Genomic DNA, 27,544 nt, shown 5'->3' on the forward strand with positions numbered 1-27,544 from the left:
CGTCACTGGCTGACCGTCACTGGCTGACCGTCACTGGCTGACCGTCACTGGCTGACCGTCACTGGCTGACCACCAGCTGGCGCAGGTAGGACTGGGTGAGCCCCCTCAGCTCCTCCAGGGTGTAGTCTTCGGGCATGGGCAGGCGGCTGATGTGGGGCGCCACGCGGGCCAGGGGCACGGCGCCGGTCGACTGGTCCCCCCCGAGCTGCAGGGACACCACCACACGCAGGATGTTGGCCAGACGCTTCGCCATCTCTGGAAGACACAGGGACGACGACGGGGTTAGAGGGCGGGGGGGGCGGAGCCGATATACATGAGCAGACCAAACATCATCAACAGTTCAGCTTTTCACCTCATTTCTTTCTTTTTACCCAACTACGTTTTTTCCTCCTAACTTACCGTATTTTCCGGACTATAAGTCGCACTTTCTTTCATAGTTTGGCAGTCTTATACTCCGGAGCGACTAATATGAGATGTTTTTTTTAAATTCAACTATATAATTTCACATACCGCTAGAGGGCGCTGCAGGCTGATTGAGCAGCAGAAAGAAAGTTTGGAGTGAGCGAGAAGAGGTTACTCTTAGAGAAGAAAACTAAACAAAGCTAATCATGGGTTAAAAGCTCGATGGCCAAAGCGAGAGGAACGAGTTCACAAATGAGAGCCTGAAAAACGTGCTGCCGGGAGAGGCTTGTCAACGGAGCAGTTATGGGATTGGTTCAGAAGTGATGCAGAGGATGAAGATTTCAATGGATTTAGTGATTTGGAGTGAGATGGAGCATTTGGTATGTTCTTTATGTCATAGTTATCTCAACTGTTTATGTGACGTTAATGTACCAGAGACATATTTAGTTCCTTGTTTATGCTTCATGTAGCTAACCATCAGTATCATTAGGATTTTTTTTGGCTACTGCGTCTAATATTCCGGCGCGACTTATAGTCTGGTAAAAAATGGGGGAAATGGAGGAAAATATTAGTACCGTTTTTTCCAATTTATTTCCCATTTTCCCCTAAATTAGCCCTGTTTTTTGGATCCTCGCCATCTCGATCACTTCGGACGGAGTCTACGTCATCACAGCGCCACCAAGTGGTGTTCCAACTCAATTAGACCACTCACCCCCTGGCAGGATGCACCTGTGGATCCTCTGCTGCCTCGGAGAGAAGAGGTTACCCATGATGCACTGCAGCCATGTTTTTTTCTCCCCTTTTCTCACAAAACTTTATTTTTATTCACTATAAAAAGTTTCGTTCCACGTTTGTGCAAGAAATTGATTGTAATGATAAAATCATTGGCAGAAGTCGAGTAAAGATGAGGTTTATATTAAGGCCTAATAAATTGGCCTATTTAGTGAGAAATTAGACCTATGGTTAACGTAAGTCTGCAATAGCAGGCGATTAGCAATAAACTGGACCTGATAAATAGATTTTATATTTTAATTGAATATCTTACAAATCCTTGCAGAAATGTTATTATTTTATTCAGGCCAAAATGTTTAAACAGTAAGACATCCAACCAAAACCAGCTTATAAACGGCTGCCTGGCCTCTTTTCCCAAATTATTATCCCATTTTTTTCTTATTTCTCCCCATTTACACAAAGTTTCCTTGTTTTTGCCTCAATTTTTCTCCCAATATCCTCCTATTTTTCCCACATTTGTGGACATTGGAGAGGAACTGGATATTGAAAATGTGCAGCTTCCACACATCATTGTTCTGTTTTAGATAAATATTTTAAAGGTATCGGTATTGAAAACCAAGTATGGGTGAAGTAAAGCCCTGACCACATGACCCGCACAGCTCTGGTCACTGAGGCCGTACGGCACAATGGAAAGAAGTCTATTTTTGACGGCGGAGACGCTGCAGCACTTTCCCAGTGAATCACATGAACCAAACAGGAAGCACCAACCAAGAAAGAGAACATAGTTCCTGATTTTATTCTAAAATTCACCAACTTAAGCTCCCTTGGATGAGCTGGACTCTGACAGCGAGTTCATTGTAAGCTTGATCCGTCCTTTTTCCACATAACTGCGCCGTTTACAGAACAAAGTTGTCACTCCGCACCATGCGCCAGCCTTACACAAAAGTGTCCTCAATGTGAGTCACAGTTTACTAGAAAACCGTACGAACACATGCACAACATGCAGTTCAATGTGAGCCCGGCGGAAGCTCTGCTTTCACACACATTTAATGTAAGGCTGTGGTTTCAATGCAACTCTTATCGCAATATTCAACACAATGACAGAATATCCAGAGAATGCTTTTGTGGAGCTCATGTCTCTATTTTCCACAGTATGTGCGACTGTGTGTGACTTCACGTTACCTCCTCGCTCCCTCCTGCACAGGGAGAGCGAGCGCGAGGGGCTGACACGGCGGTTCTGTTCATACGGATCATATTTGTAACGTGTCATTTTTAATAGTTGCAGGTGCGGGCGGGTTGTAAAAATAGAAAAACGTTGCGGGGCGGGGCGGGTTAAAACCTGCTCCAAATGCGGGACCCGCGGGCTGAAAAAAACCCTGACCCGCGCAGAGCAGAGCTCAGTTCAATAATCATTGAGTGCACCATGTGAACATAGAAAAGTGAGGCTCTGACCGGACTGGGCGAGGCGGTCCTTGGCGCTGGTGCAGGGCAGCAGCTCTATCCTCCCACACAGAGACGTGACGTCAGTGTAGAGGCGCTCCAGCTCGTACCCACTGTCGGCGCCGTCCGCCTGAGGAGACACGTGAGAATGAGCCACAGTGTGTCCCACAAACCCTGGCACAGGTCCCTGCACTACACAGAGGTACAAAGAGACTCTGTAGCTGATTAGAGCGCCACCTGCTGGATGTGCTGCAGCGTCTTGAGCACTCGGATGTAGTCGAGGAACAGGCTCCCGGAGCAGTCCCAGTCCTGGATCACTGCGCTGCGTTCAGGGACACTCAGACCCTCCAGGAACTCCAGCAGGAAGTCCAGGCTGTCGTTGATGATGCAGTCTGTGGAAACATAGTTCAGGTTTTTTGAATCGATATTGGAATATTCAAAGGAAAATCGAGTCAAATCGATTCATCAAACCCAGCTCTACTGTTGACTGCTTATAGAGATTAAGGAAATACTTAGGCAATAGTTCTCCAACTGTGTGTACTTATTGGAAAACTTTGATAGGAGACTCTTTAATCAAATAAATCTTTCAGTTTGGGCGTTGGTAATACAAATGAAGACAGAAGTTTCACTTTACTTTCTAAAGCAATGGCAGCAGGAGCTTGAGCTTCTGTAGAGGGGAGTAAAAGCCCACGTTTCCTGACTTCCTCCCACAGCATCAGCACGACTCCAGTACTGCCTCTCTCCCCCCTCCTCTCCCCCCTCCTCTCCCCCAGTCTTACCTGACGCCAGGTGCTTGATGATGACCCTGTGGCACTGGCTCCACTGTGCCGCCCTGTAGAGGTGCAGCGCCTGCAGCCGGTGCTCCCTCTGGCTCTGTGCTCTCTGGGCCTTGGCCTGGTGGATCCACTGCTCTGGGATCAGTAGAGTCTCTGTCAGGAACTGCTCCCTCTGCAACGACTCCTCTGTGTCCACCAGGGGGCAGTGCAGCGCCAGCATCAGCCGCACCGCGCGCTCCCTCTCACTGTGGAAGCACAAGCTCACAGAGTCAGATGTGGATGTAAAGGGGTGTTCGTGAGTGTGTAGGGCTGGATACTGCTATGGGGTAAACAGTTTAGGTTCTACTGTAAGGGGGAATAGGTACTGTTAAAGCGTGTGGTAGTCGTTGCAGTACCTGTGGTTGTGTATGTGCAGTAGCACGAACACTCCGAGGTGCCACAGCCCCACACTCTGCAGCAGGGCGCAGTAAGACACGTGCAGGAGGCCCAGTCTGGACTCTGGGAGGTGTGTGTAGTTGAGAGCCTGGAGGACGCTCCACAGATGCCAGCTCAGCCTGTAGTCCAGCCGCCCTGAGGACACGGCCAGGGGGTCCAGGAGCGGCTGCAGGGGGTAGTGCCTGGGGGAGGGGCGAGACGGCAAATGTAAGAGGAGAAAAAACATACGCTTCTGAATGTGGTTGAGTGGGAGCCTGTACAGTGTGGAGTCTGTAAGAGCGACTGACGTGCAGATGTGGTTAAAGAGTGGAATGAAAACGTTTAGTCCCTTTGTCACATGCCCCTGTGTACATGTCTCCCATCTTTAGCCGCTGCTGTCTCCCACAAAGGACATGACCATATTTGGATTACAACGTCATCTCGTCACAGCTTGCTACACGCGGATACCAAACAGGTCTGTATTTGGGAATGACCGTGGGAAAGACCAGGGAAGCCCCACCATGTTGGAGCCATTTCCAGGAAATGTCCAGTGGACAAAACATCAAATAAGCTTCGCTAATTTATTCTGTCATTAAAAAATGTAAAAAAGATGTCAAGAGGAAATGAGCTAAAATCTCAGAATTAACCACATTTTCTTTTCACCTGCAGCGTCTGGATTAGGGCTGAACGATATGGACAAAAATTCATATATCGATGTTCATGCCAGATACCTCGATATCGATATAACTATGGGTTAGGCGAAAACTAAGCATTTTTCTGAAAAATAAAATCATAATACAAAAGAGTGCACTTTTACGGATGAAAATCTATATTGTTTATATCTTGCTTCTAGATTTTTAGATTTTTTGAAAGTTCATCTCTCGATATCAATACGATAAGGATTTTTCTTTCTTTTTTTTGCAATATTGATATCTTGAATTAGGGCTTTTATTATTATTATTATTAATATTTTTTTCTGCAAAGTGAGAGCAGTGAAATTAAATGTTAAGTCAAAGTAAAAGCCAAATAAGAGAAGTTTTATTGAAAACGCACTATACAATGTAGACACAATCACTGTATAACAAAGCTCCATATGGTGCACATTTAATACAAAAAAATATCTTGGATAAAATAGCCTATAATATAAAATTGGTCAATCTTTTTCTGAGGCAGCATCTATTATAGAAAATCTATTATAGAAAACGCTATCTCAATGGCCGCCGCCTGGGCGCCGCCATGTTTATTTCCCATACCGACTTTGAAGCTAAGCAGGGACGGGCCTGGTTAGGACTGGGATGGGAGACCGTTTGGGAACACCAGGCAGCCTGGCGACAGTACTGAGTGTGTGCGTGGTTGGTGCTGCCGTGCGTGTGCGCGCATCCAAACAGGGCGGTGTGTGCGTATATGTGTGTGTGCGCGCGCGTGTGTGCGTGTGTGTGTGCGCGTGTATGTGTGCGCGCGCATCCAACCAGGGCCATGTGTGTCATTGTCACTCACCGCTAACCTGCAGACGCTCCGCACAGGTACAGTTACATCCTCCAAAACACATCTGCGTGTCTTTGTTTAAGTCTCTCCTGCAGTGACCGAGGCTGTGGTTCATTTTACATCCAGGGCTGCGTAATGTTAGAGACGCTGACAAATGCGCTAGATCCAATCCTGCCCATATACGTCTCCAAAGCTTTGTCTCCGAAAAAAAAGCACACGCTAAACATTGCCCAAAACCTGCTCAAACACGAGCCTCTAATCAAACGCGCTGCTCCGACTGATTTATCCTCCGTGTGCGTCAAAGCGAAAATGAAACCACTTAACGAGCGCATGGCCTGCACTGCGTAGTTTGTTTTCTTTTTTTTTACTTTGCTGCTGTACCATTTGTTTTCTATTTTGCTTTCACGTATTGTGAGCCCAGAGGCACATTTTATTCTAAAGCAGCTTTGAACGCATTGCCAATTTTATTGTAAGGTTATAAATACTGTCTAACAACGATCATTTGGCTATTTCAGTTCAAAACCTACTCATTATTTTTCTGATCGTACACTACCGTGATGCACCAAACCACGGGTCCTGCACCGTGACCCAAACCGTTAGAGCTGAACCCCTAATATTTATCCATAATTATTCCACTGTCTCTTGAATTCTATTCCCTGAGTTTAGCGAAAATATTGTCGATGTAGTTTATAAGAAAGGAGTACGGGTGCATCAAACACTCCAATTGCAGTTTGTTTGACATTATTTTTAGCATTCATTATTTTACACATTTGTAGTGGCCACAGTTTTTGGAATGGGTTGGGAACCACTGGTCTACAGCTGAACTGTGTGACGGGTTGGACATTTCTTTGTAATCACTCACAATCTCAGAATATCAAATGTGGAGACTAGCGAGGCCCAGCCGAAGGCCGGGTCTCAGCTAGTTTATATATAAAGAGATAACTAAATAAAGTGCGCATATTAGGATACACTTTTTTTTAAATCAGCTTGAGATTACCCGTTTCTTTAAGTTAACTTAAAAGCTTATCTGAATTTGAAATATCCAGATATACACGATGTAGTCCATGTCTCATTTAAAAATATCGGATTTGGTGTTGTCTGTACATACTGCTCGAGTATGTACTTCGCCTGCATCGCTTGTCCGCAAAACTTTACAGGCTTGAACTAAACATTTTGAAGCCTGATTTATTGAGCTTTGAAACCAAAAGAACAAGGTGAAATTTGAGATTTTACTAAATTTTCACGTATGACTAGCTTATTTAAAAACGAAACAATCAAAAATCCCCTCTGAAAAAATCTTTGTAACTAATATGTCACAAAATAATTGGTCCATTATTCAGATTTGTCGAAAACATTGGCAATGGTCTTATTTTTATATGAAAACATAAAATGACAGAACACTTGCGATACATATTTCCTCATATTTATATCAGTGATGTTCAGCAAAAGTGTCAATTAGATTTCCTTTCCTATTCAGCTGCAGAGTCTGGCCTTCAGTGAGTGTGCGTATCGTAGCATCAGGCAAAGCACGCGAGGGGGGGGATTGGGGGTGGGGGAGACTGTTACCTGTCACTGTGGAGCTTCAGCAGGTGGAAGCACAGGTCGTACAGCGGTCGCTGGTTCAAACCCTCCTCGTCCTCTTCCAGGTCTACACACTCAGACTCCAGGTAAGGAGGCAGGGGAGCGCAGGCGTACCGACTCCCATCGCAGCCCTACAGACGCAGCCCGTCAGAGAGGTTTTACAGGAGGTTCAAAGATTACAGACTGAATTAAAACAGACGGCAGACCTTGAACGCAGCCTCGTATCGGTGCAGAGCGTCCGACACGGAGGCGGTCGGCGGCAGCATGAACCACAGGTGGACGGCCACGCAGCGTTTCCAGTCCAGCTCCGAGCACACGTTCACCGTGGACTCAGACGACTGCCACACCTGCAGGGGGCAGCAGAGAGGCCGAGTGAGTACACACATAACATGTCCTACTACAGGTGGCAGCAGGTCACATGTAATGCTTCTTATCTAAAAGCTTCTCCACTGGAGCTTACAGCCCATAGGCCTGCAGCGGAATTGTTTTTAGACCAGAGTGTGTTTTTAATGGATGATTGACATTGATCATTGATCAGCCCTGGTGCAGTTATGTGAGCTCAGCTGGTGCAGTTATGTGAGCTCAGCTGGTGCAGTTATGTGAGCTCAGCTGGTGCAGTTATGTGAGCTCAGCTGGTGCAGTTATGGGAGCTCAGCTGGTGCAGTTATGGGAGCTCAGCTGGTGCAGTTATGGGAGCTCAGCTGGTGCAGTTATGGGAGCTCAGCTGGTGCAGTTATGGGAGCTCAGCTGGTGCAGTTATGGGAGCTCAGCTGGTGCAGTTATGGGAGCTCAGCTGGTGCAGTTATGGGAGCTCAGCTGGTGCAGTTATGTGAGCTCATTTTTTGAGAGTTCCGTTATACTCTCAAAATGGCCAGAAAAAGGGAACTTTCTTCTGAAGCTCAGACTAAAATAGTCCGAGTCTAAAACAGTCTGACTAAAATAGTCAGTTACTATAAGATTGAAAAGGTAGTGAATGATGTGTTAGAACTCTAAGACTGAAGCTTTATGATCTGAACTGCTGAACAGACTGATTGTTCCAATTTTGTATCCAGACACAAACCAAACTACTGTATGTTGGATGTGCTGATAAAGGTTTCTTTATCATGTGTGTGGTGTCAGTGCGATTGTGTTGTTACTACGAATAAAGTCTGCTAATCATAATGTGGCCTTATATTAGTGGAGCCCCACTCCCTGGTGCACTCACGGGTTTCCCCGACAGCAGGGTGAAGATCTTGAGGCGCTCCTCCATCAGGTAACTGTCAGTCTCCATGCGATGCCAGTCGCTGAGCTGCAGAGCCAGGAGCTCCCTGCTGCACTGAGAGCCTGCAGCCTGAGAGAGCAGCAGAGCCAGGCGGTGGTCCCCTAAAGCACAGCAGATACAACGTCAGGGAGACCTCCACCCCGCCTGAACCCTCCTCCTGTGCCCCGTCTGAACCCTCCTCCTGTGCCCCGTCTGAACCCTCCTCCTCCACCCCGTCTGAACTCTCCTCCTGTGCCTAGTCTGAACCCTCCCCCTGTGCCCCGCCTGAACCCTCCTCCTGTGCCCCGCCTGAACCCTCCTCCTGTGCCCCGCCTGAACCCTCCCCCTGTGCCCCGTCTGAACCCTCCCCCTGTGCCCCGCCTGAACCCTCCCCCTGTGCCCCGCCTGAACCCTCCTCCCGTGCCCCGCCTTAACCCTCCTCCTGTGCCCCGTCTGAACCCTCCTCCTGTGCCCCGCCTGAAACCTCCTCCTGTGCCCCGCCTGAACCCTCCTCCCGTGCCCCGCCTGAACCCTCCTCCCGTGCCCCGTCTGAACCCTCCTCCCTACCCCGTCTGAACCCTCCTCCTGTGCCCCTTATGAACCCTCCTCCTGTGCCCCGTCTGAACCCTCCTCCTGTGCCCCTTATGAACCCTCCTCCTGTGCCTCGCCTGAACCCTCCTCCTGTGCCTCGTCTGAACCCTCCTCCTGTGCCCCGCCTGAACCCTCCTCCTGTGCCCCGCCTGAACCCTCCTCCTGTGCCCCGCCTGAACCCTCCTCCTGTGCCCCGCCTGAACCCTCCTCCCGTGCCCCGTCTGAACCCTCCTCCTGTGCCCCGCCTGAACCCTCCTCCCGTGCCCCGTCTGAACCCTCCTCCTGTGCCCCGCCTGAACCCTCCTCCCGTGCCCCGTCTGAACCCTCCTCCTGTGCCCCGCCTGAACCCTCCTCCCGTGCCCCGTCTGAACCCTCCTCCCGTGCCCCGTCTGAACCCTCCTCCCGTGCCCCGCCTGAACCCTCCTCCCGTGCCCCGTCTGAACCCTCCTCCTGTGCCCCGCCTGAACCCTCCTCCTGTGCCCCGCCTGAACCCTCCTCCTGTGCCCCGCCTGAACCCTCCTCCCGTGCCCCGCCTGAACCCTCCTCCCGTGCCCCGTCTGAACCCTCCTCCCTACCCCGTCTGAACCCTCCTCCTGTGCCCCTTATGAACCCTCCTCCTGTGCCTCGCCTGAACCCTCCTCCTGTGCCTCGTCTGAACCCTCCTCCTGTGCCCCGCCTGAACCCTCCTCCTGTGCCCCGCCTGAACCCTCCTCCTGTGCCCCGCCTGAACCCTCCTCCTGTGCCCCGCCTGAACCCTCCTCCCGTGCCCCGTCTGAACCCTCCTCCCGTGCCCCGCCTGAACCCTCCTCCCGTGCCCCGTCTGAACCCTCCTCCCGTGCCCCGTCTGAACCCTCCTCCTGTGCCCCGCCTGAACCCTCCTCCTGTGCCCCGCCTGAACCCTCCTCCTGTGCCCCGTCTGAACCCTCCTCCTGTGCCCCGTCTGAACCCTCCTCCCGTGCCTCGTCTGAACCCTCCTCCCGTGCCCCGTCTGAACCCTCCTCCCGTGCCCCGTCTGAACTCTCCTCCCGTGCCCCGTCTGAACCCTCCTCCCGTGCCCCGTCTGAACCCTCCTCCCGTGCCCCGTCTGAACCCTCCTCCTGTGCCCCGTCTGAACCCTCCTCCTGTGCCCCGTCTGAACCCTCCTCCCGTGCCCCGTCTGAACCCTCCTCCCGTGCCCCGTCTGAACCCTCCTCCCGTGCCCCGTCTGAACCCTCCTCCTGTGCCCCGTCTGAACCTCGTCTGAACCCTCGTCTGAACCCTCCTCCCGTGCCCCGCCTGAACCCTCCTCCCGTGCCTCGTCTGAACCCTCCTCCCGAGCCTCGTCTGAACCCTCCTCCTGTGCCCCGCCTGAACCCTCCTCCTGTGCCCCGTCTGAACCCTCCTCCCGAGCCCCGCCTGAACCCTGCTCCCGTGCCCCGCCTGAACCCTCCTCCCGAGCCCCGCCTGAACCCTCCTCCTGTGCCCCGCCTGAACCCTCCTCCCGTGCCCCGCCTGAACCCTCCTCCCGAGCCCCGCCTGAACCCTCCTCCCGAGCCTCGTCTGAACCCTCCTCCCGAGCCCCGCCTGAACCCTCCTCCTGTGCCCCGTCTGAACCCTCCTCCCGAGCCTCGTCTGAACCCTCCTCCCGAGCCTCGTCTGAACCCTCCTCCCGAGCCTCGTCTGAACCCTCCTCCTGTGCCCCGCCTGAACCCTCCTCCTGTGCCCCGTCTGAACCCTCCTCCCGAGCCCCGCCTGAACCCTGCTCCCGTGCCTAGTCTGAACCCTCCTCCTGTGCCTCGTCTGAACCCTCCTCCTGTGCCCCGCCTGAACCCTCCTCTGTGCCCCGTCTGAACCCTCCTCTGTGCCCCCGTACCGTATTTCTGGGCGAGCTGGCAGGCCTGGCTGATGCAGTTCCCCGTCAGGAGGCTAAAGATGGCGTCCGTGTGTCTGCTCTGACACAGAGAGACCTCGTGCTCCACTCGGCCCAGCGCGCCCCGGGACAGCCAGGCGGAGACAGAGCGACGCCGGAGGAGCTGCTGCCGGTACTCCCCTGCGGGCCGCTCTGAGTCCGGGTCCGAGTCCTGGTCTGAGAGGCGGCCCCACAGAGCCTCACACAGAGTCCAGGCCTCCCTCCAGTCTGCCAGCGCCGCTATGGAGGAGAGCACGTGTGTGTTCATCGTCATGTCAGCATTGAAGAAAACAAACAAAAAACAACAACTAAACTTTATATCGGAGTGTAGGAGGTGGGAATAGATCGGGGTCAGCAACCTTCAACATCAAAAGAGCAATTTTGGACCATTTCAAACCAAATCAAACAACTGATTGATATTACAAAATAAAAATGGCCCAAACTGCAATGCAAGCATTTAAAACTTTATCAAAGGGATTTAAGGACAAAAAAATGGGTAAAAATAAAACAATAAAATAAAATGTGCATTATTTGAGAACAGGGGAGCAGATAAAGTCCGGACTCACGCTCTGCCGGTCCGTGGCACTCGCTGACCTCGGCCGCCCACTGAGCGTACTCGTGCAGAGCGGCCACTCCGTTCTGCGGCTGCACAAACGGACAGCGCTCCGAGCTGACGATCCTGCTGTGCTTCAGGCAGATGTCCAGGGGGCGCTGTAACACGGCCTCGCGCAGCTCCTGGTCCTCGGCGTCCAGGCCCGAATGCAAGCCCTGGACCCGCTCAATAGTCACTTTGTACGGAGACTCCGTCAGGCTGTGGAGACAGGAGTAGCGAGAGGTCAGGACAGGAGCAGCGAGAGGTCAGGACAGGAGCAGTGAGAGGTCAGGACAGGAGCAGCGAGAGGTCAGGACAGGAGCAGCGAGAGGTCAGGACAGGAGCGGCGTGTGGTCAGGACAGGAGCAGCGAGAGGTCAGGACAGGAGCAGCGAGAGGTCAGGACAGGAGCAGCGAGAGGTCAGGACAGGAGCAGCGAGAGGTCAGGACAGGAGCGGCGTGTGGTCAGGACAGGAGCAGCGAGAGGTCAGGACAGGAGCGGCGAGAGGTCAGGACAGGAGCAGCGAGAGGTCAGGACAGGAGCAGCGAGAGGTCAGGACAGGAGCAGCATGTGGTCAGGACAGGAGCAGCGAGAGGTCAGGACAGGAGCGGCGTGTGGTCAGGACAGGAGCAGCGAGAGGTCAGGACAGGAGCAGCATGTGGTCAGGACAGGAGCAGCGAGAGGTCAGGACAGGAGCGGCGTGTGGTCAGGACAGGAGCAGCGAGAGGTCAGGACAGGAGCAGCGAGAGGTCAGGACAGGAGCAGGGTGTGGTCAGGACAGGAGCGGCGTGTGGTCAGGACAGGAGCAGCGAGAGGTCAGGACAGGAGCAGGGTGTGGTCAGGACAGGAGCAGCGAGAGGTCAGGACAGGAGCAGGGTGTGGTCAGGACAGGAGCAGCGAGAGGTCAGGACAGGAGCAGCATGTGGTCAGGACAGGAGCAGCGAGAGGTCAGGACAGGAGCGGCGTGTGGTCAGGACAGGAGCGGCGTGTGGTCAGGACAGGAGCGGCGAGAGGTCAGGACAGGAGCAGCGAGAGGTCAGGACAGGAGCAGGGTGTGGTCAGGACAGGAGCGGCGTGTGGTCAGGACAGGAGCGGCGTGTGGTCAGGACAGGAGCGGTGCCAGGAGCACATTCTTAGGTGGGCAAAGAGAAAAGCCCTGCCACCCTGGTGCTGGGTGGTTAGATCTAAAAAACACTTTCAGCCACACTTGGATCACACATCACGAGAGGTCGACTGATATGGGTTTTCTAAGGCAGACGCCGATATGCACCGCAGATATTTTTGGAGGAATGGTGAGACGGTCTCGGTCCCCGTCTTTTTTTTGTGGATTTATAAATACCTCATGTGGACAAGGCCTCAAAGCTCTGATACGAGCGATCGCGATGTCGTCACATCCGTTGGCCGTGGTAGGCATTTTCTGTTTTCATATTTGATAAACATTTAATTTACATCCTATGATCAGCAAAAACAATGTCCATAAACAGGGCATTGCTTCTCTTGCTCTGTAACAGATCTATCATTTTATAAAACCGAGTTACAGGCCTGGATGCATCAGCTGTTGCCGACCATTCACCAAAACATCCGGCCAAAATTGCGGAAGTAAACAATAACAGTGATCGCTCGTATTGAGATCATTCCAATCACTTTCATTTTTTGTTGCCGAGATATCGGCCTTGATATCGGTCGACCTCTACACATCACCATGAAGATCAGAAATGGAGCCTCACGTTTTGTGCTTGGGCCGCGGCAGGAAGCTGAAGTCTCGGTCTTTGTCCTGGACTGTGGGTTCGGAGCTGAGTCCAGAATGAACCAGCGTCCAGGCAGGACCCCAGCCCACTCTGAACGAGCGCCCCTGAAACAGCCCCGCGTCCATCAGCAGAGCGCCCTGAGGAGGACATCAGGACATGGGTTAGACGCAGGTTCGTAGTCCTTGGTCGGTCCCGGGTCAGTCCTGGGACGGTACCTTATTATACGTGACGGACTCCTTGAGAGGCACGGGTCCGTCCAGTCGTCGTGCGCCCACCGTCCTGATGCTGAGGTTTTCCTGTGTCCGTGAGGAGAGGGAGGGCGGGGCCAGGCTTTTCGTGGGGGTCCATAGGGCGGCCCCCGTGATGGGGCGGGGCACGGAGGGCGGGGCGAGGGAGGGAGACCGAGGAGAGTCCGGGAGCTGGGACAGGAACCGCGTCTGGAGAAGTCCACCTACTGGAGACACGAGACAAGTGTGAACTAAACACAAACTTTGATCATTTCAAGTTCATCCTTTTTGAAACTTTTAAAACAAACAAACATTCAGTACCGGAGGGTCGGCCCTGGGCCCCCGGCAGCACGACGCGAGGAGAGGACACGTCTGTGGAGAGCTTCTGTCTGTGCTCCTCAAACATGTCTGCGTCATCGTACTCCTCCGTGAACAGGGAGGCCTTCATGATCTGTAACAGAGGAAACTGAAGCTAAAGACCGGCTTCACCAAGGGAGCAGAGTCCAGTTCAAAGCCTGCTTTTTTCTGCTGCTGGAAAATGTGTTTTGTCTTTCAGGACACTGTGAAAACTGCAGGCGAATGGGGGACATTTCCTGTTCTAGATTTGCATAGCAAGTTTTCTGTCATCTTGTAGAAATAAGACATTTTATGCACAAAATGGCCAAATTTGTCATATTTTCAGTGACAAAATCTAAATGGATAGAGCCAGATTTAAATTGATGGTTTTATTTAGTGACATATTAGTAATAAATAATTTTTCAGAGGGAATTTTGATGCTTATTTAGTTCGTGAACACGCCATTTTTAAGTGAAATAATCAGTAAAAATTCTAAATCTTATTTAGGTTTAAAGCTCAACAAATCAGGCATTAGATATTGAAAAATCAATAAAGTGTGGAGTCTGTAGGAGCAACTGAAGTGAAATGACCATAGTTGGATTACAGCACCATCTCGGTTACCTTTCATGCTACACGTGGATACCCAACCTAATTATTTGTGAATAAATATCTGAGAACTTTTGTGGCTCTGTGTTGTAGTTACTTTCACGATTTCCTGGACAAAACATCATAAAACACGCATCGTACAGGGTAAGTTTAGGCCTTTTTATACTTTTAGACCTTTTTATACTCCGACATTAAATCTTAGATGTTAAGGGAGAAAACTAGGTAAAATCTCAACATTAACCACTGCGTGACACTTTTCTCGGCTTAATACGTGTCCAAACGGGGAAGAAGTGCACGTCTGTTTTTGGTGCAGTACCAGAGCTGCGGTGTCTTTGTCTCCCCCGCCTGTGGCTCAGCCAGGAAACATAAAAGTCACATAAGTCATTATTCTCCAGCAGACAGAATATATCATTATTGTGAGGCAAGATCGGACAATGACCGTTTTGGGGCGGGTTTTGTGAAAGGTCAAATGAATGTGTGCCTCTTCCTGCGTGTCAGATGCCCTCCCGTGTCACCTGTAGCGTGTGAGGGTTGATGCCCAGCGACGAGGCGATGTGGGCGGAGCCTGAGATGGCGGCGTGCTCCGACTGGCCGATGTCCCCGAGGAAGAGTTCCGGTTGGTCGGGACTCTCCGATGGGATGGGCTGAGTGATGTCGGCCATGTCACTGTCCAGCTCCAGCTCCGGGGGGCCACAGGGCTCCAGCACCACTGTGGACTGAGGACAGAGAGGTAAGGTCAGGTGGACTCCTCTGCATTCGACCCATCCTACGATAACGCTGGGGCAACGTGTAAGCAGCAGTGGGCGACCGCACCCGGAGGAAAGGGAGAGAGGCAGGAGGGGGAGGGAGGGTGAAGGGAGAGGGAGGAAAGGTGGAAAGAGGGAAGAAAGGGGGAAAGAGGGAGGAGGCGGGTGGAAGAGGGGTGCGGGAGAAATGGTGGGGAATCATAACTTTTTAGACATGCACATGATTCTCCACATTTCCTGCTCTCTGTACCTGTAATAAAGTAAGCGCCATTTTAAGTCCTCGCTGTGAACAGTGTTTGAAGATGTTTGCGAGATGCAAATAATAGTTCTCCATCATTCCAATCTGATATATTACATAAAATCAGAAATACAAATGTTTTATGGCCCCATTTATAAAAGTGTTCCAGCCATGTACAGTATTGTTGGTACATCATAAGATCCTTAGAAGCTCATTTCCTGTCAATTCAACTAGCTGGGACGAGGGGGTTTTCTCAAAAGCACAAGGGGACACCTTGGCCCGAGTTTGAGCGCTGAGTGGAAAAGCCTGAGAGCAGAGGCCCAGTGTTTTTAATTTAGACTGATAACTGGACCACTAAAAAACATGACAGTTAAACGAACATAAAAGCTAATGGTTACTTGCATATTTAGCAGTTTTAGGCAGTATCGAATCGAAGAAAAAAACGGGAATACTTTAAAAAATGCCTTAACCATAACCAGTAACGGCACCATGAAAATTAAAACTTCATGGATTTTCGATCTACAGTAGAGTAGAGTGTGAATTTATGCTTCAGACGTCCCGGGACGAAAGCAGAAATACTGACTTCTAAAAACCAAAAACACACTCGAGACAAACTCTGTGGTGTTTTTCTCGTCCCTGTGGCTCACGGTTGAACAGAGGAGCGGCATTAAACTCATTATAAAGTCAGTAGATTATAGATACAGACACAACCTGGCACTGTGATGTCATCGTTGTTTAGTTAAAGTTGTGGAGACGGCATAAGAACGGAGCCATGTAAACGGCGCTTTGAGATCTTTCCACTCAGGGACCTGGCTTGGTTCATTTACATCATATGGATGATGTGCTGGATTGATAAAACATTTTATGTGTGGACAGCGACTTAACGTTAGCCGAGTTTGACAATACAAGTACTTCCCACTTTGAAAAGTGAACTTCAGGAAATGGAGCGGATGCCAGATCATAAAGCCTAGTACCCACAGTTTATGCTAGCAAAAAGGTAAACATTCTTTTCGTGTCGTCAAGTTCTAAACATTTATTCACACATTTCAGAACAAGGTTACAAAGTTACATCATTAGTTTTAACTTTATTCAATAATCTGTCATATACAATTCAGCAGAAAACTAGCATTTCTTTCTCCTTCCATTAGTTCAAGCATTAAAAAGCAGTAGTTTGAAGGTTGAATGCGTTTATTCAAACTGCAGTAATGGGAGAGGTGCAGGTGAGTGGGTAGAGACCTGAGCTTGTGGCGCCCCCTGCTGCTGGCCCACAGGAGGAGTGGGGCCCACGGTCTTCAGCTTCTTTGGGTCCGTTTTGAGAGGAACGTCCTCCTCTTCGTCCGAGTCCTGCAGCCCGTACTTTGAGAAGTGGGACACCTGCGAGAGACAGATTTAAACAGTTTGGCAAAGGGAAATAAACAACTATTTTGTGTATATGCCATTTGTTTTTTAACGAATTGTGTCAATCATCGAAAACCTTAAACTAAATAAGGAAAATACACACTAAAATTGGATCATAACACGGTTTTATGATACATTGTGTGTTTGTTTTAGAGTCAGGGCAGGGTTTATTCAGGTAGCAGAAAGTCGAGAAAACCTCTTAACCCAAGCCTTAACCGGGCACATTTTCTCCAGCTCGGTTTACCCAAATCTAAAAGCTTCTCGAGTTTACAGACAATATGCCGTTTTTCGTCCTTTTGTCACTTGTTTTGTCACCGTTTCATCACGTTTTTGTCTTTAAGATTTGTGTAATGCTGAACTGATCTACGTTGCGTTTTCGATTAACTTGTGCAGTATAAACAGATGGTAGGTTTCCGTGTTGGTTTGGGTGTGTGCGCATGTGTGCGGGTGCTGACCTCGAACACCCAGGAGCCCGTCTCCGGCCTGTACTCCAAAAACCTGGCTCCCTGTCGTCGCGAGGCCTTCTCCAGCCGCCCCTCGTAGTTCATCTCGGAGAGTCGCTCGGGGCTGCGGACCTGAACGCAAGACGTTTTATCGTTGGGCCACACTCCGTCCAGCGTCACCTCGGCCCGCCTGCAGGGGGAGACAAAAGGTCAATACCCTGTGGAGTAGTCAGTTGTTGAAATGGTAGTAGCTTTAGTAATCGTAGTGCTCCTACATTCTTGTCAATACTTATTTACTGTACTCTTCGATACTCTTTACGATACCTAAACTAAAATATTTGTTGTCTAGAACCAGAAAACAGAAGAAGAATGTGTGAAAGATCTGCAGCCTCAACACTTGGATCTAAAGGTAGGAGATGTTTTTTCGATACCTGCTTTCGATATTTTCATTGTTTAATACTAGTAGTATCTAAACTTTATTTCCGATACCAGACTGGTAAAGTTTAATGGTACCCAGCCCTAAGTAGAATAAATAAAATAAGAGGCCAGGACTAATTGCAGATGTGTGTGTAGTTCATAATTTCTAGTTTTAGTATTACCTGTTGAGCCCCTGTCCCTCTGGGGGCTTGTTTTTGTCATCCGGGTAAACAATCACTTCTTTCCGTCTGAAGTGAACAATCTCATCCAGGTTCAGTCCGGCCACATTCACCTCGCCGGGAAAAAACACAGAGCCGTATCCTACAAAAACAAACAACACTGAGCCGTATCCTACAAAACAAACAACACTGAGCCGTATCCTACAAAACAAACAAACACTGAGCCGTATCCTACAAAACAAACAACACTGAGCCGTATCCTACAAAACAAACAACACTGAGCCGTATCCTACAAAACAAACGACACTGAGACGTATCCTACAAAACAAACACAGAGCCGTATCCTACAAAACAAACAACACTGAGCCGTATCCTACAAAAACAAACAACACTGAGCTGTATCCTACAAAACAAACACTGTTTTGTAGGATACAGCTCAAACAACACTGATCTGTATCCTACAAAAAAACAACACTGAGCTGTATCCTACAAAGGGTGTTTTCACACAGGCTCAACCTAAAGGGACTTTCGGCCCGAGAGCAGCACTTAGGGTCAGTGTGAATCCAACCGCAGCACTTTGAGATTACTGCCCAGTTCACTTTGAGCGACTATATTTTCCTTGATGTTTAGAGATAGTCTTCACCGTGCTCAAAGGAGGATGCATCTAAAATGTGACTCGAGCGTTTTGGTGGTTGGTACCTTTTCTCCCGACAGTGAAGTTCACCACGATGCAGTTTCCGTTGGAGTCCACCATCTCAGCCAGCTCGTCGAGAGAAGGGATGGTGTAGTATCCAACGCGGCCCAGCACCAAACCTGGGTCAAGCAATGAATTGTCATACAGCGAACGCTTTGTTAACCTGTCGTGCTCTGAGTGATTGTCAGGCCGATTAAACCATGAGACCAAACAGATTCATCACCTGCAGGATGTGGTGACTGGTTGACCTCCAGCTGCTCGTCTTCCCTGTCGTCCTGAAGAGACTCCTCCCCAAGAGAGGCAGAGATGTCGTCACTGCTCAGCTGTCAATCACACAGGGACATGTACTCAATTTACTCCTTGTCCAATGAGAAAATGTCAAAGAATAAGCTAGAATATGCTGGTCTAACGCGGGTCTAACGCGGGTCTAACGCGGGTCTAACGCGGGTCTAACGCGGGGCTAACGCGGGGCTAACGCGGGTCTAACGCGGGTCTAACGCGGGGCTAACGCGGGGCTAACGCGGGGCTAACGCGGGGCTAACGCGGGGCTAACGCGGGGCTAACGCGGGTCTAACGCGGGGCTAACGCGGGGCTAACGCGGGGCTAACGCGGGGCTAACGCGGGGCTAACGCGGGGCTAACGCGGGTGTGGCTCACCTCGAGGCTGGTGCGTGTGTTCTTGTGCATGTTCAGGTCCGAGATGGTGTCCTGCAGGCTGTTGTGCCCTCGGCTCTGGGGGATGGGTTTAGCGATTGGGTTCATGTAGAACTGGGTCACCTCTGGGTCCTCGTCCAGGCGAGCGCTGGGGCCCGGCACCTCCCGAGACGCTTCCTCCTCTTGCTCCAGACTGCACAGAGACAGAGTTACAGAACCCACTAAAACCTCGGTTTAGAGCTGGATGAATAAAATAAAAGGCTGAGGCAGGACTGAACTAGGAACAGAAGGAGCACTGGAATACATGGCAGGTGAACATAGGGGGGGGTTTGCTGAACATTACATTATAAATGTATTGCAAGTTTTCTGTCATGTTGTCAAGATATTTTATGCATAAAAATGGCCAAAATTGTCTAGATTTCCCAAAATAATGGTGAATCCAGTCAAAGATGAAGTAGTGAGTCTGGCTGCTCCTCCGTGAATGCGCCCTCGTGTCTAAATCCCTATTTGGACGGGATTAGAATGACCTGGGGACATCGGTACAACGGAAATTAACCCTGGACTTGTATATTGTCATTCACATGGGCTCAGCAACGTCAGTCATTTACCTTTTTTTTTACAGATTTTTTTCAGGAAATGGATAATGAACACTGACTAATGACACTGAATGAGTCTTTAATTCATTCGTGTTGCGAGCGCCAAGTCTCAGGTTTGTTTGTGTGAGCTTTGCTTTAGCGAGAGAAGTCATTTTTTACCGCACAGCGCACGCTACGACGAACAACATAAGCGTCACGTCTGTGGGATTTTGCTCAGACCAAAACAGTACTTTCCTTTCTCCTTTAATCTGTTAGCTCTGATGCTCCTCTTCCATCTAAACTTTGCACCAAACCTTTACTCAGACCCTCCATGTTGGTCTGTCTAACGTTGCCACAACAACGTACTTCCAGTTCACCTCTGTAATGTTGTCGTTTTTCCCTTTCCCTTTTTTCCCCCCTACTTTTTCAACTAATGCTTTCAACTAATGAGTAATGCTTTGATGCATGATATTATTATTATTATTATTACTAATTATTAATAATATTATATATTATTATTACTGTAAATGCGAACATAAATATACTGGTAAAAAGCTGTCTTCCTGATGGCGTGGCTCATTCAGTGGGAAAAGCCTGAGTGAGTGCGGCGAGGCCGAATGAGTCTGAACTCATGCGTCACGCTCTCAGGTCTAAAGGCAGGACTTCAGACGGTCTAACTGGGGACTTACCTGTGCCCGTTCTGGGGGTACTCTGGGGGCGAGGCGAGGTCATCTGTTTCTTTGGACAGAGGGCTGCTGTACTGAGAGCTGTTCAGGTTCTTCAGCATCAGCTTCTTTATGCTCTTCCTGAAACGTAAGAATAAACATTTGACTGATCCTGTTGGCATCGAGAGAACACTCCACAGACTAAAGCCTTCGGGGCCGGAGGTATAGTTCTGGAAGAGGACTGCGCAATGACTTAAAAAACACTTCAACACAGACTAGGAATAAAAGCCCTACAGGATATTGTATTGTTTTCACTTCATGATTCATTATCGACTGACCAATAAATGGCTTTGATTGGCTTTGTAGAGCTGGCGTGTTTGCAGACGTAATGGAGACGGTTGGTTTCTGTTCAGAAGACACTTTACCTGGGAACGAAGGCTCCGTTGCTCAGCGCGGGCTCGTCGTCGTCCAGTCCGTCAAACAGCTGGGATTTGGACGATCCAGACGAGGACAGTGCTTTAGGGCGCACCCTGGTGGCTGGACGTGGAGTCAGCTTGTAGTGAGTGGGCGTGGTCAGAGCCTTCTGTGCCGTCGGGTTTGTCGGCTTCAGACGCTACAGGAAAGCCAAGGTGCTGGTTTAGCGGTTTGACTAGATTTTGGGCTGCACGATTTTGGATAAAATGTGACTGAAGAGGATGGGAGGGCATCCGACACACAGACTTACATCCTCTATCTTCTTTGGGTCGGACAGGGCGTTCCTGAACAGGGGGGACTCTCCGTACGGGGAGTAGGCCAGAACATTGAGCTGCTGCTGAAGGAGAGCCTGCTGAGCCGCCGCTGCACCGGGGTCTGCGAGGGCTGAGAGAGACAGGGTTTAACCGGGAGAGAAAACAGGGACTAAACCTTATATGAGGCTGCAGTAAAATGGGACTAACCCAAGCCTTTAAATGAATATTTGCGGACATTAGCCAGACTAAGAACAAAACCACGATTACATACAAATGCTGCCACCCCTGACTATTCCCAACCTATTCCCGCTCCATTTCTACCCCGACTATATCTGAACATAAATACTATGTAAATAACTCAAAGTGTAAAAAGTGCACATAATGTTACATTAATATGAAATGATCCCCTGATACCCACCCACGGGCTGCTGTGGTGCCCCGAAGCCCAGGGAGGTGGCACCAGTGTTGAACCCAGTGGCCCCAAAGGTGCCCATCGCGCCCAGAGTCGTGCCCAGCTTGTTCTGCGTGTTTCCGAACAGAGACGTCTGCCCTGTGCCCACCGCTGAGAGAGACACACAACACGTTAGCTGTAGTCCCAACGGCAACATCAACCTCAGGAAAAGGGCTTCACCTGTCCCAAAGCCAGTGCCCAGCCCGGCCCCCAGGCCTCCAGTCGCCGGTTTGTTCCCGAACAGACCTCCGGCCGCCGGGTTCGTGCCAAAACCTGCAGAAAGCCACAGTTACTTTCACACGTGCCTGTTAAAGCCCATGTAAAGCCGCGCTCAGGGCCGTGGACTTGCCGAAAGTGGAGGTGTTGGTGGCCGTGCCCAGGGTGAGCGTGGGCTTGTTGCCGAACAGACTGGTGCCGGTGCCAAACGACGGAGCGCTGGTCGTGGTGGTGCCAAATCCTGCCGTTTTATTCCCAAACAGACTCTGCTGCCGAGACAACAACACACTGTGAGGATTCAACATGTACCGAACAAACACAACTCACCTGCAGCGTCTCATCCCTGGGTTTGAATCATTTTACCTTCGCTTATTGTTGGGACAATATTAATCTTTGGCAGTTTTTGCTTCATTTGTTAAAAGGTATTACAAAGATATTCACCATTCAAGGCAAAGCAGCAGTTATGTTGGTGCCAATAACAAGTTGAGAGTGACTTGATTGACCCCGCTCACAGACAAGTCCTGAATTGCTTATAATTTTTGCAAACGTGGACTGGATGTGTTGCCTTTGGACATGTAACATGAGCGCTGTACTCCTCTTCCTCACCTGAGTGCCCACGGCGCCGAAGCCCGTGTTGGTTTGGCCGAACAGACCGGTGGCTGTGCCAAAGCCTGACGTGGTGCTGGGCTGAGCCGCGCCAAACAGACCTGCAGGCTGAGCGGGGGCAGTGTTCCCGAACAGGCCCTGGACAAAACGACAAGGCCATTCAACTTCCAGCAAATACAGCTTTTACACAAAATGTCAGTAGATTAGCTGCAATTGATATAATCACAGAGGAACGGTTGAAACTCTTTCCTACGTGTCATAAGCTACAACAATTATTTAATGGGAAAAGCTCCAGGTGTCAGAGAGAAAATACTGTCTGTTCTAGTTGGAAACCCTGCTTCTGAACTTTTGATCTTTCAGTGACCCAGTAGCTGTTTGGGTGGTTAGCGTAGCGCCTTTACTTTTCACAGATCAACTTTATGTCAGGTTTTTTTTAAGGTGAGCAACCACTACACCATTTGTGCAGTCTTAAAACATTTTGTAAAGAATTGGGGGTCCACACGCCACAGCAGAATTTGGCACAAATGTATGTATGGAGTCACTGAAAGGTCAAATACGCACTAATATATACAATATTCTTCTGCTTAAGAAGTTGCATAATGCTCCTTTAACATGTCATAAGTCACGTCCCAAATCAAAATATTCATTCTACTAAATCATACTAAATAAACAATTGTTTTCTGTACGACCCTGTTATAGTTAATGACATCAAAAACGTTAGAGTTCAGATGATTGAGGCACTGATCATAAAGCTAACTCTGCTGCTCCAGCCTAATGAGTTCCTGTGGGTTTCCGTGGGACCCTCACCATGCTGGCGGTGTTGGCCTGGCCCATGCTCGGCGTGTTGCCAAAGGAGAAGCCGGTGCTCTGGGTGGTGGTGGTCTGACCAAAGGGTTTGAAGAGGCTGCCGGTCTGTGGCTGCTGCTGCGCCGGCTGGGTCTGCCCGAACAAGGAGCCGGTGGTGGCGCCAAAGCCCCCTGCACCTGCGGCCACAGGGGAACAGGGTTAACCAGACCACACCGGGATCCCCCAAAACAACATCTGCTGAATGTCTCTCCATGACCTTCACCTGTCCGGTCTAATGAAGCCTTCAGGCCCAAAAATAACCCTGTCCTAGTTTCCCTGGTCATGGCCTGGGAGGTAAACTAGGAGGAGACAAACACTCCATAACTGTCGCCATGCAACCATACTGTACATAATGCTTCATAGAACTACCACTTATGGGGCTCCAACTGACATTCTTACACTTACTAAACACAATAACTGTAATACCGGTTCATTTTGACATCCCTAGTTGGAGAATCATTCATGAGCACAACTTAAAAGAATATTTCTGTTCATCTTCATCACAGAAATGAGGATACGATCACAGATACAAAAGGTTGACAGCGTACTGGTGCCGAAGGTGCTCTTGTTCTGGCCGAAGGAGAAGCTGCTGTTTGGGGCCGAGGAGCCGAAGAGCCCCGTGGGGGCGCTGGAGGTGGCCGTGTTGGTCCCAAACAGAGAGCCGGTGGCGGGGGCCAGAGGGTTGGCCGGGCCCTTCCTCCCTGCCTGGTAATCCTCCAAACGCAGCTCCTGCAGACAAGTCCAGAACGTGACCACACATACAGGAGTCGGACACAGATCAGCTTTTAGGGCTGGGCAATATTATAGCCCAATGTCACCACAGGAGTTGCCACATTAAAACAGAATCAAATAATCAATATAATGAGTGAAATAATGTGTTAAAACGATCATTCTGACTTGTGTTTTTAGGGGTGTTCAAAACAAAAAATAAATCAGGCTGGAATAAGGTATTGAAAATTGCCCTGAAAGAAAAAAACGTGCAAAGTCTGTGGAGCTACGGACCTCTCATAATTCTTTTATAATGAATGGACAATAAACGTGCAGCATAAAAGGTGGGTTTGTGGGGTTCAAACGTTCACCTCCAATGTCAAGAAATGAGAGGAATAGGGAGAAATTGAGTAGAAATAGGGAAAACATTGGGGAAGAATCAGGGGAAATAAGGAAAATATAAAAATTAGCAAATAGGAAAGGAAAAAAAATTGGGAAAACGAGAAATAATTGGGGCAAAAAAGTTTGTCATTCAAGGTACACCTAGAAACTGTGCACCAAGAAAGAAATGTAGTAACAAATGACCCTGCTTGTAAAGGTGCAAAAACAAAACTAAAATTGGGAAAGAAGCGGGAAACATTGGTCAAATTTCTTTAAAGAAATCCTGTATTTTCCTTTTGCACCTGTTGTGCATGTTTTCGGGTGGGATAATCTGCGCTCTGACCTCCAGACTCTTGTTCTCGTACTCCTTCATGGCGGTGATGCACTGGTGTTTGGTGTTGATGCTGGTGGTGACTCCGGCCTTCACCATGGTGTCGCTGCCGGTCGGCGCCTGAGGAAAAGGACAAAACGCCACCACGTTCAGACTTCTGCCGGTTCGTTGTGCAGCATGTGACAAACTAAGTCGTCGGCGAGAGTGAAATGCCTTACGGCGAATTTGACGGTGGTCCCCGGCTGCTGCGCCGTGTTGAAGGTCGACCCTCCGAACAGGGAGTTGGCCGCGCCGAACGGGTTGGACGTGGTGTTGGTGGATCCGAACAGGCCCCCGCTGCTGGTGCTGGTGCCAAAGTCTGAGCGGAGACAAACGCCGTTAGCATTCATACAAACTGGAGAAAGAACCACAAATCACAATCAGAAAATACATGACCCTTCTTTTCCAGACTCACGTTTGTGTCATATGTTAGGGCTGGGTACCGTTCATTTGTTTGTACTTAAAACGATACGTGCGGCAGACACTGGGCTTTTTTTTTTAAACAAGGAAAAAAAATAGTGATTAAAAAAGAAATTATCTAAAATTGGGGGGAAAAAAACATGAATTTAAACTGAAACAACCAAATCACTTCCTTTAATGCTTTTTAATGCTCGGACCAACAACATCAAAATGGAATCTAAAGATGTAAGATTCTTTTGTCTGTACCATTTTTCTGATACCAGTAGAATCTACCAGACTGGTATTGTTGAACGGTACCCAGCCCTGGTCATACGTTTTTAAAGTCAACATATCTTGGACCACCGAGGCTCACACTCATTTTGAAATAATGTCCACATGTTGATGAGTGAAATAATTAGAAGACGAGTCCAGAGGAATCTTGGACAGCTGCATTATCTTAAGTCATATGACAAACACAATATGATAACAGGAAGTGGTGGACTGACTGCCGAAGGACGTGGGCTTGTTGGCTGCGAAAGCATTGTTGGTCTGAGAGAAGAGGCCCCCGGTGGTGCCTGTGTTGGTGCTGCCGAACAGGGACGTGGAGGTGCCGGTGTTGGCGCCGAAGCCGAAGCCGGAGGTGGCAGAGGAGGTGGCCGGCTGACTGAAGGTGTTGGAGCCGAACAGGCCGCCTGCGCAGAGGGAGGAGTCTCGGTCAGAGCAGCTCTGGTTTACTGTATACTGTGTTAGTAAAGTCATAGTAACGTTATTGTTAGATTCCGGACTTCTCTATCTGCCAGGTGTTTTCACAAATCTGGTCGCAAAGCTCAGGTTGGTCTTAAGTGTTAAACGTTGCTAATTGTGTCTTTATAGAAGCATCTGTAGGCGCACACCTGGTTTACTCTGCGTGGAGCCGAACAGCCCTCCTGTGTTTGTGGTCGCTCCAAAGGCCGACGTCCCGAAGCCTCCGGTTGCTCCAAAACCCGTGTCTGAAACAGAGAGACCGCACATTACCCTTCCTTCCGGGATCTTTGAAGGACGTCATTCAGTTGGTGTAATATAGAAAGGAACTCACTCTGCTGTCCGAAGGTGGACGAGGCTCCGAAGCCCCCGGTGCCGCCTCCAAACGGAGTCCCAAACGACGACGGCTTGTTAAACATGTTCACCTCCTGAACATGCACCTCCTGCAGAGAAACACAATCCTGTCAGTGTTGAAAGGAAACTCATCTGCGTAGAAGTGACCGGTTTATGTAAATCATTTATGTAAATAATAAAAAGAATCAGACCCGTTAGGGCTGGTACAAAATATCAGATTGGACTTTGATTGCAATACTTTGTGCTGCAATACCAAATATCGATACTTTATCAAGATCGCAATACTTTCAATACTTGTGTTGAAGGCGTTTTTATCATCACTCCTTTGCTTTGTGTCCAATTTTTGTTTTTTTACATTATGTGTAAATGCACTTTTTAATCTGAACACTTCAGTAAATATCAAATGGCATTTGGTTTATACATTTTAGACACAGGATTGTTTACACATTTTAAGGTAAACATAATATTACTTATAATGACTTCCTGTATCGCAATACGTATCAGATACGTATCGGATCAACCCCCGAGTATCGGAGCGTGACAAAAGTGGATCGTCCCAGCCCTAGAAGATACTGTTAAAGAACGTCCTACGGTTTGGTTTGACTATCCGATATTCCATCATTTTTCCTTTAGTACCGAGTAATCCACTCCATTCTATTGAAGCGTTTCAAAAAGGTGTTCTAGGGCGTTTTCACACTGGCACTATTTAAAATGATGGAAAACCGCCCTCATGCTACACCAAAGAGCTCTTAATCAGTATTCAGTAGTTGAATTGGTGAACTGTCACTGGGGAAAGCAAACTGGCTGCAGTGTTTTATTCAGGCTTTAGGACACAACAACAATATGTTCTCTCTCAGATTAATCCATTACACAGTAAATATAAAAACACCAGCACAGCAAACAAACTAGAACGGTATTAGGTGGCCTGTTTAAATGTTTAAATGTTGTATATATGTTTATATTGCATTGTACTAGGCCTGTAACTAATCACAGTTGCAACAATAACAATGAGTAATGTTTGAAACTGGTTTGAAGCAGCACAAACCGAACCGGGAGTTAGTTTGTTTACTGGCGGATCATGTGCGGCTCCACGTGCGGCTAAATAAAGCCTCATCCCGGAATGAACATAAACAAAACACCGTGGAGTTTGTTTTACTCACAACACTAAACGTGTTTTCTCCAGCTCGCTGCCTTTCGAAATCAAAGCTGCGACTTGTTAGCTTGAGGCGTTCTCAGAAGCCACAACATTTAGGCTTACTTTAGCATTAGCTACAGGGCTAACTCATAACACATACCCCACACCAGCCAGACTAAACCTATATAAAAACAACTACTATGTCAGCATTCACGACGACTAATGTGAGTGATTACGTACAAGAAACCAGCGCAATCCTACTCTAAACAAGTGTTGTTGAAGTTATAGGCTTCTCACTAGCCTCGTCGGTGCTAACTCCGAACCGCCGTTGGGAAACTACACTAAAGTGCGCCCGATTGTCCTTACTTTGCGTTTGGTCCGTATTTACCTGAAGTCACGCAGTGCCCGGAGTCTCGCTGTTTGTCCGTGAGTGTTTATATCTGCCAGAAAACTCTTACTGTTAACGTTATCTTCCGCGGCACGTTAGCTTTTGCTAACGCCTTAGCTTTAGCTCGTCACCGGAGGGAAACTGACTGACGTAGG

General features: G+C 49.2%; 1 protein-coding gene across 2 annotated transcripts; it reads right to left on the minus strand.

The window, feature by feature from the left end:
- Positions 1–27,544, minus strand: nup98 (nucleoporin 98 and 96 precursor). Of its 2 annotated transcripts, none has more exons than XM_079566295.1 (35): positions 27,390–27,544; positions 25,847–25,955; positions 25,665–25,760; positions 25,278–25,463; positions 24,552–24,691; positions 24,346–24,453; positions 23,462–23,642; positions 22,875–23,050; positions 22,068–22,205; positions 21,595–21,727; positions 21,426–21,518; positions 21,213–21,356; positions 20,791–20,924; positions 20,492–20,679; positions 20,091–20,207; positions 18,830–19,019; positions 18,397–18,496; positions 18,179–18,292; positions 17,483–17,621; positions 16,896–17,073; positions 16,279–16,416; positions 14,574–14,774; positions 13,438–13,567; positions 13,105–13,343; positions 12,869–13,026; positions 11,116–11,360; positions 10,514–10,789; positions 8,035–8,192; positions 7,037–7,177; positions 6,816–6,961; positions 3,746–3,967; positions 3,354–3,595; positions 2,812–2,966; positions 2,587–2,704; positions 1–255 (listed from the first exon to the last, which is right to left on the minus strand). In XM_079566295.1, the coding sequence occupies exons 2-35, from the start codon at positions 25,929–25,931 to the stop codon at positions 59–61; spliced, it is 5,406 nt and encodes a 1,801-aa protein (XP_079422421.1). In that variant the 5' UTR covers positions 25,932–25,955; positions 27,390–27,544; the 3' UTR covers positions 1–58. The 2 variants fall into 2 exon arrangements, with proteins under 2 accessions (XP_079422421.1, XP_079422420.1); XM_079566294.1 differs by having other exon boundaries at positions 21,595–21,730.

This window comes from Gobius niger (genome assembly GCF_951799975.1).
Source record: "Gobius niger genome assembly, chromosome: 11".
In the NCBI taxonomy this organism is placed as follows: Eukaryota; Metazoa; Chordata; class Actinopteri; order Gobiiformes; family Gobiidae; genus Gobius; species Gobius niger.

Bases quoted from the DNA above. Each gene is read 5' to 3' on its own strand.
- nup98 (XM_079566294.1), bottom strand. From the start codon at position 25,931: ATGTTTAACAAGCCGTCGTCGTTTGGGACTCCGTTTGGAGGCGGCACC. The intron at 22,206-22,874 runs GTGAGGGTCCCA...CGTTTTGTCCAG, and splicing joins AGGCCAACACCGCCAGCATG to GGCCTGTTCGGGAACACTGC. The intron at 256-2,586 runs GTCAGAGCCTCA...TGTGTCTTCCAG, and splicing joins GGACCGCCTCGCCCAGTCCG to AGATGGCGAAGCGTCTGGCC.